The sequence below is a fragment of the Protomyctophum parallelum genome, assembly GCF_964188405.1.
Source record: "Protomyctophum parallelum genome assembly, chromosome: 2".
Classification (NCBI taxonomy): domain Eukaryota; kingdom Metazoa; phylum Chordata; class Actinopteri; order Myctophiformes; family Myctophidae; genus Protomyctophum; species Protomyctophum parallelum.
The window spans coordinates 14697803-14708372 of record NC_139699.1 but is presented as its reverse complement, the minus strand read 5'-3'; the positions used below and the strand labels follow the sequence as shown (position 1 = coordinate 14708372).

At 45.4% G+C, this 10570-nt stretch overlaps 1 protein-coding gene across 1 annotated transcript in view; it reads left to right on the top strand.

Annotated features, from left to right (window-relative positions):
• Window positions 1-10570, top strand: part of tmc3 (transmembrane channel like 3) — a gene marked incomplete at both ends in the record, with an annotated part of 52430 nt that overhangs the window by 15267 nt on the left and 26593 nt on the right. The window contains 4 exons of the mRNA XM_083759214.1: window positions 731-812; window positions 1959-2065; window positions 7639-7737; window positions 8467-8609. Coding sequence (XP_083615340.1) covers window positions 731-812; window positions 1959-2065; window positions 7639-7737; window positions 8467-8609 — 431 coding nt within the window. The remainder of the gene's footprint in view (window positions 1-730; window positions 813-1958; window positions 2066-7638; window positions 7738-8466; window positions 8610-10570) is intronic.

The window sequence follows — 10570 nt, the reverse complement described above, 5'->3', positions numbered from 1 at the left end:
TCATCGAGCTTGAGCTGACCTCGTCGTTCACGATTGATAACGCTCAGCGTGGAGGTTTCTGCTCTCTCGATGTGGCAAAAATCACACTGCCAAAAATTTTTATTTTTATATGCTAAGCTAAGCCACTGAATAATGGGCCATTCATTTTTCCAACAGAGTTTTTCAAAAATATTTATATAAATTCTTTGAAAAAGAAAACTAGAGTTCTCAACAGGCCTGACATTTTTAACCCGGCCCTCACCTACAGGGTTAATGTACGATATTAGGTTATTGTACTTTGCTTTCTCATCTCTGTATTTTCGGTATTCTGTTTTTGTGCATGTGTGTTATGTGTAATGCAATAATAATAATGCATTTTATTTATAAAGCGCTTTACATTCTTACGAATCTCGAAAGTGCTACAAGCTTAAAAGCATGGCAAAATAAATAAAATCAGCAACATCATAATCAGTAAAACATGTTTAGGGAAAAGCTTTCTTAAAAAGGTGGGTCTTAAGTCCATTCTTAAAAGAGTCAGTGGACTGTGGTGCTCTCAGGTGAATAGGGAGAGAGTTCCACAGACATGGGCTGTGTGGAAGAAGGCCCGGTATGTCTTGTGAAACAACAGAGACACCTCGCCGTATAGAGAATAACATGTACATCGATATTTATCTGTCAACAAAATATAAAAAAGGGAAAAGAATGGATATCTGTCCTTACCATCTATGTGTTCTGGCCTCCTGTCCTACAGCTGGTGAAGAAACTCTCCCGGGTCCTCACCAACATCGTGGTTCTGTTCATTCCCTGGGAGATGAGGATCAAGAAGATAGAAAGTGAGGCTACCATCCATTTATTTTAGTGTCTAACACATTCCATCTCATGTGTTTGTTGAGATCTCTCATCGATGCTATTATCTATTTATTTTACTGTATGACAAACTGCACCTCATGTTTTTGTCGAGATACCATGTTCTCTTATCAATACTATTACTCAGTCAGAGAGAGAGACAGAGACAGAGAGAGAGAAAGAGAAAGAGAGAGAGAGACTATGGATGCGTTCGGAAATGCGCCCTGAACGCACTGGTGTGCTCTCTTGCGCACCGGGTGTGCCGAGTGCCCGCACTGAGCGACCCTACAATGAAGCTGGGGTCGTCCACTGAGCGACCCTACCCTGAAGCTGGGGTTGTCCGCTGAGCGACCCTACCCTGAAGATGGGGTCGTCCACTGAGCGACCCTACCCTGAAGATGGGGTCGTCCACTGAGCGACCCTACCCTGAAGCTGGGGTCGTCCACTGAGCGACCCTACCCTGAAGCTGGGGTCGTCCACTGAGAGACCCTAACCCTGAAGCTGGGGTCGTCCACTGAGCGACCCTACCCTGAAGCTGGGGTCGTCCACTGAGAGACCCTACCCTGAAGCTGGGGTCGTCCGGTGTGAATCGGTGTGAATGCGTCACAGCTGTGGTCGTTCGTAAATAAGGCACACTGAACGCACTCTGTGACGTCACCGCCCACCACACTCAACAAACTGACCACATTCCCGATGCGCATTTCCGAACGCAATAATATAATTATATATTATGACCGGCTTTCATGTGCCCAGCTCATTCATTTGTATTTTTTGTGTGTGAAAACTGAAAAGTCATGATGAAATATTAAAGAAGGGGAGGCCTACCATAGATTACTGTACTTTTTTGTGGAATATTTTCCATTGGGTAAAATATAGCCGAGTTTAGGGATGCTGTGCCAAAAAGGATGTCTAGTGCTCTAGGGTTAAAACCAGAAAGCTGTAATATTACTAAAATGTTTAAGAAAATGTGTGTAAGCGTATTTTCTCTATCATTAAGGGTATTGTAAAGCAGTCAATGTGTAGATCGGGGTAATAGGGCTTTAGTGATAATAATTCATAGTGTCATTTTCTGTGTGTGAGGTCACTAATAGGGCTTTAGTCATATTAATTAATAGTGTAATTTTCTGTGTGAGGTCACTTCGGGTCGGGCGTGGCGTCCTACTTTATCTTCCTGCGCTGGCTCTTTGGAATAAACATCGTTCTGACCGTCATGACCGGAGCCTTCATCGTCCTGCCAGAGGTCAGTGTGTGTGTGTGTGCGTGCATGTGTGTGTGTGCGTGTGCATGTATAGGCAGCTTGATCTAGGCCTACTGTATACTAGAAGCTCGATCTCGCTCTAACGCCACAAAAACAAAGTGTAACGGAGAGACCTGTGGCCTGTAGAATGATGTCACCGTAGGTGTAACGGAGAAACCTGTGGCCTGTAGAATGATGTCACCGTAGATGTAATGGAGAGACCTGTGGCCTGTAGAATGATGTTACCGTAGGTGTAACGGAGAAACCTGTGGCCTGTAGAATGATGTTACCATAGGTGCTGTTTGATGACGTTACATAGAGTGGTCCTACTGGGCAAAAGAGGTGGCTGAAATGTGCCTGAATAATGTGTTTTATATTAACTGTACAATCGGTGAAGAAACTAGATAATAAGCCTAGATCATATACAGAGAAGTGATGAAGAGTCTGTGGCAAATGTGGAGGCAGGTGGAGTGCTGGTCAGCTGCTGATGAGCTGACGATACAGCAACGTTGCCTCTCTGATTCTTATAGTGGGATGTGTGTGAGATAAAGAGATAAAAAAGACAATATTGTCATTATTTCTCTTATTACTGTATGTGTTACAATTAAATACCTAATTTGTTTTCAACAACATACATTAGGGTTTTATTGATTGGTGTTAGAGAATATGCTATTTGGAATGGTCCCATCGTCAATCAAAAGATTTACTACAGCAAATGGTTTTTACTAAAACTACAACATGATGTCACTTAAGCCACGGACCCGGTGGTAAGTGACTCACCGCGCAGCGCGCACCTAAACACATCGCTCTGTTTTTACTAAAACTACAACATGACGTCACTGAGCCACGGTGGTAAGAGACTCACCGCTCACCCCAAACACATCTCTCTGTTTTTACTAAAACCACAACATGACGTCACTGAGCCACAGTGGTAAGAGACTCACCGCTCACCCCAAACACATCGCTCTGTTTTTACTAAAACCACAACATGACGTCACTGAGCCACGGTGGTAAGAGACTCACCGCTTACCCCAAACACATCTCTCTGTTTTTACTAAAACCACAACATGACGTCACTGAGCCACAGTGGTAAGAGACTCACCGCTCACCCCAAACACATCGCTCTGTTTTTACTAAAACCACAACATGACGTCACTGAGCCACAGTGGTAAGAGACTCACCGCTCACCCCAAACACATCTCTCTGTTTTTACTAAAACCACAACATGACGTCACTGAGCCGCGGTGGTAAGAGACTCACCGCTCACCCCAAACACATCTCTGTTTCTACTAAAACTACAACATGACGTCACTGAGCCGCGGTGGTAAGCGACTCACCGCTCACCCCAAACACATCTCTCTGTTTTTGAGGGCCACTATGTCTGGCTTTCACCCTTGATGTGTGGCAGGCAGGCTGGCAGCCAAGTCTATGGCCCCCAGAGGCGTCCCTCACTTCACACGAGTGTGATTTTTATTGCCCTCTTATTATTCCATTATTATTCAGTTACATTTCACTGATTTCTCTTTGAACAAAAGAGCCCAACACAGTACCGCTATATTCTTGGGCTTGACAGTTTACTTTACAACGTTGGCCACGGCCACACAAATACTAAACAGAGGACATTGTGTTTTTTGTGGTTGTTCACAAGAGGTGTTATTCAAACGAAGGACTGTTGAGTTATGTCAGTCTCTGGAATGCAGACACAGGCAATTTCCCTGACCAGGAGACCAGGCCTATCAATCATCCCCATATTGTCCAATCCCATTTGTTGTTCTTATTTATGTCCTCCCATGTCCTCACGGTGTAACCTTACATCTCCACCTGTCTTCTTTATTGTAATGTATCACTTTGTTACAACTAGGGATGGCCCGATCCACTTTTATCGCTTCCGATCCAATCCCGATACCTCAATTTCTGTGTTAGCCGATACCTATACCGAATACCGATACTAGTGTCGTGATCTCATCTTGTGTTTATAGCCATCTAGCTATATATGTCGTGTTGTGTTTATAGCAGACTCCTCACTCAAACGTGCACTTGCAGTTTGGGGCAACTCCAAAGCAAACTCCACATGCCCCAACATTTAATTTACCTGCCATAGTGTCAACCCCCTTAGCCTTGTGTCGGATCTGTGGTTAGACTGGCATATTCACAGATAACGATAGGACAAATAAGGGCCGATCCGATATTTTTACCGATACCGATACGAAGAAGAAGAAGAAGAAGAAATGCGTTCTGGTAAATCAAGTTTACCAAGGGTAACTGGACTAAGCATCAGATACTTGTTTACAGCCAGGCCCACATGGAGCATTTCATGGTAGTGGTTCAATGCCTTGTCCAAGGGCACTTCAACGGTGGTAATTTTAACGTGTCGGACCGCTGATTCGAACTGGCGACCTTCCGATATCTAGCCCGCTCCGCAATCCACTCGGCCACCGCTGCCGTATCGGGACATCTCTAGTTCCAATCATCATGGATCTTCTTCCACGTTAGAATTGTTCTCTTGCTTTCAGTGTTTTTTTTTTTTTCTTTTTTGTCATAGTCATCTTGAATAAATGTTCATATAGTTTTAGTCATGTTTTACTAGTGATCTGACATTTATTTAGTTTTAGTCTAGTTTTAGTCCACTAAATATAATATTTTATTCGACTAAATCTACAGTATATTTTGCAGACAAAGTCATGTATTTTGACGGCATCAAAATGCCTGATTTGGTTGCATGCTGAAAATACCGCTACATGAGGTTGTAGATGTATTTTAGTTCTACTGGATCTCTTCTTCTATAGTCCCTCCCTAACATTTTAGTCTAGTTTTTATTTGTTGACGAAATTGTCAAAAAAAATTGTCTTAGTATTAGTAATAGTCCGCATTGCTTAGTTTTCATCTTGTTTTCGTCAGTGAAAAAAGGAAGTCGACGAACATTTTTCGTCATAGTTTGAGTCAACTAAATGCAGGCAAGGCAGAGGAATGATCAATTAATAATTATGTGATCAATAATCATAACAGTCATAACTCAGTATTAGGGCTTCAAATCAATACAACCATTATTATCTGCTTTTGCCACGATTACGATGAATGGGTCATTATAAAAAATAAAAATAATTTATGACAATAGCAGAACTAGAAGCTCACAGCGCGTTGCGATGCAACGTGTTGTGAGCTTGTAGATCGACTATTTTCATTGTAAGTACGCCATAGTGGCAGTGGTTCAGGAGGTACAGTAGAGTGGCCGCTTGGGAACCGAAGGGTTCCCGGTTCGATCCCGGGCTCTCCCAGAGTTAGTGTCGAAGTGTCCTTGAGCAAAACTCTGAACACCTAATAGCTCCCGATGTGCAGGTTGGTGCCTTGCAGTTTCATCGGTGTATGAATGTGTTAGGTCCAGGTCCAGGTACAACATGTGCAGTCATTTCAATACATTGAACCAGTCCGGCCCTCAACTCGTATTTGCTAGTTTGACAACTTAAAATAATCTTAAAATAATAACCAAAAATAGCCCATCTAATCTGCAAGCTCTCAATGAGTCTTCTTTGATGCATTGAGAGCTTGTAGAAAGGCTATTTTCTATATTTCCATAGAAGATTCTATGGAACTCAAATGACTTTAGTCCATCTGTGTCTCCTCTATAGAGCGTCGTAGTCCCCCCCACCCCTTTCATGACGACGCCAGGCCCAGGAAATAGTTCCCAATGCATTTTTCCCATAGACATTTCAAAAAGTATTTATTTAAAGACCTTTTAAGCGTCATACGAAGCCAACTCGAGTCGTGACAAATCATGACAACAAACACAATATGTTGGACCAAATAATTACAAAGAAGAAAAACAACAAAAAAAAGGGTTGTAACCTGCCATTTTTTTACAGTAAATGTAACTCTGGTATGGTGTCTCCTCTCTCTCTCTGGTGGAGCCCCTTACAGTGAATGTAACTCTGGTATGGTGTCTCCTCTCTCTCTCTTTCTCTCTCTCTCTCTGGTGGAGCTCCTACAGTGAATGTAACTCTGGTGTGGTGTCTCCTCTCTCTCTCTCTGGTGGAGCTCCTACAGTGAATGTAACTCTGGTATGGTGTCTCCTCTCTCTCTCTCTGGTGGAGCTCCTACAGTGAATGTAACTCTGGTATGGTGTCTCCTCTCTCTCTCTCTCTCTGGTGGAGCTCCTACAGTGAATGTAACTCTGGTATGGTGTCTCCTCTCTCTCTCTCTGGTGGAGCTCCTACAGTGAATGTAACTCTGGTATGGTGTCTCCTCTCTCTCTGGTAGAGCTCCTACAGTGAATGTAACTCTGGTATGGTGTCTCCTCTCTCTCTGGTAGAGCTCCTACAGTAAATGTAACTCTGGTATGGTGTCTCCTCTCTCTCTGGTAGAGCTCCTACAGTAAATGTAACTCTGGTATGGTGTCTCCTCTCTCTCTGGTGGAGCCCCTTACAGTGAATGTAACTCTGGTATGGTGTCTCCTCTCTCTCTCTTTCTCTCTCTCTCTCTGGTGGAGCTCCTACAGTGAATGTAACTCTGGTATGGTGTCTCCTCTCTCTCTCTGGTGGAGCTCCTACAGTGAATGTAACTCTGGTATGGTGTCTCCTCTCTCTCTCTCTGGTGGAGCTCCTACAGTGAATGTAACTCTGGTATGGTGTCTCCTCTCTCTCTGGTAGAGCTCCTACAGTGAATGTAACTCTGGTATGGTGTCTCCTCTCTCTCTGGTGGAGCCCCTTACAGTGAATGTAACTCTGGTATGGTGTCTCCTCTCTCTCTCTCTGGTGGAGCTCCTACAGTGAATGTAACTCTGGTATGGTGTCTCCTCTCTCTCTGGTAGAGCTCCTACAGTGAATGTAACTCTGGTATGGTGTCTCCTCTCTCTCTGGTAGAGCTCCTACAGTAAATGTAACTCTGGTATGGTGTCTCCTCTCTCTCTGGTAGAGCTCCTACAGTAAATGTAACTCTGGTATGGTGTCTCCTCTCTCTCTCTTTCTCTCTCTCTCTCTCTCTCTCTCTGGTAGAGCTCCTACAGTAAATGTAACTCTGGTATGGTGTCTCCTCTCTCTCTCTTTCTCTCTCTCTCTCTCTCTCTGGTGGAGCTCCTACAGTGAATGTAACTCTGGTATGGTGTCTCCTCTCTCTCTCTCTGGTGGGCGTTCCTACAGTGAATGTAACTCTGGTATGGTGTCTCCTCTCTCTCTCTCTCTCTGGTGGAGCTCCTACAGTGAATGTAACTCTGGTATGGTGTCTCCTCTCTCTCTCTTTCTCTCTCTCTCTCTGGTGGAGCTCCTACAGTGAATGTAACTCTGGTATGGTGTCTCCTCTCTCTCTCTGGTGGAGCTCCTACAGTGAATGTATCTCTGGTATGGTGTCTCCTCTCTCTCTCTCTGGTGGAGCTCCTACAGTGAATGTATCTCTGGTATGGTGTCTCCTCTCTCTCTCTCTGGTGGAGCTCCTACAGTGAATGTAACTCTGGTATGGTGTCTCCTCTCTCTCTCTCTGGTGGAGCTCCTACAGTGAATGTAACTCTGGTATGGTGTCTCCTCTCTCTCTCTCTGGTGGAGCTCCTACAGTGAATGTATCTCTGGTATGGTGTCTCCTCTCTCTAGCTGCTGGTGGGCGCTAAGTTTGGGACCACCCGCAGTAAAACCATCCCCAAGGACCTGCTGTCCTCGGCCCAGGACCTGGACACCATCTGGTCTCTGGGGGTAAAAGTGTTTTTACTGCTCCATCGATACAGAGTCGCACACACACAGACAACGGTGCTTAGCCATGACCCAACATGCTACTTTCACCTCCACTACAGCCTCCTGTCCGGATAAATAACCTGGTTATAAAATAGATTTAATGCTAATGGAGACTTGGCAACGATTTTCTGTGTGCTCTGTTTGTGTTGCGTGATTTATTCATAGCCTCTCATCATAGCCTTTACTGTATATGCTCAAGATGATGCAATTACACTGTGGTGGAAAGTAACTAAATTACATTTACTCGTAAGTACTGTAACAATTTTGAGGTATTTCCAATTCCCATACTTTTACTCCACTGCATCTCATCCAAATATTGTACTCTTAATCGACAACATTTAGGCTATTTAAACTTTAGTTACTAGTTACTTTCTAGATTTTGACTACAAAACATACATTAGCCACTTCATACTTTTGAAAATAGCCGATCTACAAGCTCACAATAAAGCTCACAATGTGTCGCGATGTGACACATTGTGAGCTTGTAGATCTGCTAAGATTTGTATACATACATTTTTGCACCACTGGCAATTAACTGTGTGTGTGTGTGTGTGTGTGTGTGTGTGTGTGTGTGTGTGTGTGCGTGCGTGCGTGCGTGCGTGCGTGCGTGCGTGTGTGCATGCGTGCGAGAGTGTGTGTGTGTGTGCCTGTGTGCTTGTGTGTGTGTCTCTCTCTCTCTCCTTACAACAGGGTTATCTTCAGTATTCGGTGCTGTTCTACGGTTACTACGGCAAGGTGAGGAAGATCGGCGCTGCCGGCTACCGTCTACCTCTGGCCTACTTCCTGGTTGGAATGGGTGTGTTCGCGTACAGCTTCATCATTCTGCTGAGGAGGTGAACTTTTCACACACTGGGGCTGGTCCTGTTCCCGGACCAAGTACCCCAGGGGTACTTGAGGGAGTTCCAGGGGGGGGGGGACCCAGCTAAATGATAATTTGCAACCAAATGGACCCTTATGAGTCTGTAACTCAGAGAGTGTACAGTTACATGAGTCTGTAACTCAGAGAGTGTACAAATGGAACCATTTGATTCCATTTGTACGCTCTCACAGTTAAATTATCATCGATTTTACAATTATAAATTGGGGGTCCCACTCCAGAGATAGAAATGCTATTAAATGGGGGTCCGTAGACTAATGCATGTCAAACTGAGGGTCCTTGAAATTAAACGTGTTGAAAATCACTGCTAGAGACATACAAATCTTCTTTTATGGGGGTCCATGGCATATATTTTCTAATGGGGGTCCGCGGGCTGATTAGTGTCAACTTGGGGGTCCTTGACATGAAACAGTTTGGGAACCACTGACCTAAAGGTCCTTTCAGACGGGCATGAGCGACTGACAGGAACCACTGACCTAAAGGTCCTTTCAGACGGGCATGAGCGACTGACAGGAACCACTAACCTAAAGGTCCTTAGAGACGGGCAGCGACTGACAGGAACCACTAACCTAAAGGTCCTTAGAGACAGGCAGCGACTGACAGGAACCACTGACCTAAAGGTCCTTTCAGACGGGCATGAGCGACTGACAGGAACCACTGACCTAAAGGTCCTTTCAGACGGGCATGAGCGACTGACAGGAACCACTAACCTAAAGGTCCTTAGAGACGGGCAGCGACTGACAGGAACCACTAACCTAAAGGTCCTTAGAGACGGGCAGCGACTGACAGGAACCACTGACCTAAAGGTCCTTAGAGACGGGCAGCGACTGACAGGAACCACTGACCTAAAGGTCCTTAGAGACGGGCAGCGACTGACAGGAACCACTAACCTAAAGGTCCTTTCAGACGGGCATGAGCGACTGACAGGAACCACTGACCTAAAGGTCCTTAGAGACGGGCAGCGACTGACAGGAACCACTAACCTAAAGGTCCTTAGAGACGGGCAGCGACTGACAGGAACCACTAACCTAAAGGTCCTTAGAGACGGGCAGCGACTGACAGGAACCACTGACCTAAAGGTCCTTAGAGACGGGCAGCGACTGACAGGAACCACTGACCTAAAGGTCCTTAGAGACAGGCAGCGACTGACAGGAACCACTGACCTAAAGGTCCTTTCAGACGGGCATGAGCGACTGACAGGAACCACTGACCTAAAGGTCCTTAGAGACGGGCAGCGACTGACAGGAACCACTGACCTAAAGGTCCTTAGAGACGGGCAGCGACTGACAGGAACCACTGACCTAAAGGTCCTTAGAGACGGGCAGCGACTGACAGGAACCACTGACCTAAAGGTCCTTAGAGACGGGCATGAGCGACTGACAGGAACCACTGACCTAAAGGTCCTTAGAGACAGGCAGCGACTGACAGGAACCACTGACCTAAAGGTCCTTAGAGACGGGCATGAGCGACTGACAGGAACCACTGACCTAAAGGTCCTTAGAGACGGGCAGCGACTGACAGGAACCACTGACCTAAAGGTCCTTAGAGACGGGCAGCGACTGACACGTCTATAGCAATTCATTTTCAACGAGAGACGCTACTTTCAGACATGCAGAGAAGTTGAGGGGCGACAACAACGCAAGCGTGTTTTCGTGGGCGAATATAGTCCCGGGAAATTGTCGCACGCTCATTTCGTGCACAAGCGGCTGACTAGACCTGCGTTGTCTTGAGCTTTTTTCTTTTCTTTTAATTTTTTTACACTATGCGAGTTGCGCCCCTTATGAGCAGACTGAGCAGACCTGTATTTGAACCAGGTGACATCAGATGTTGTCACCTGGTTCAAATACTCGCCGTTTCTCTGCAAGACATTACTCTATAAGCCATATCTCCAAAACTGGTGGGTCAAACTGAACAACC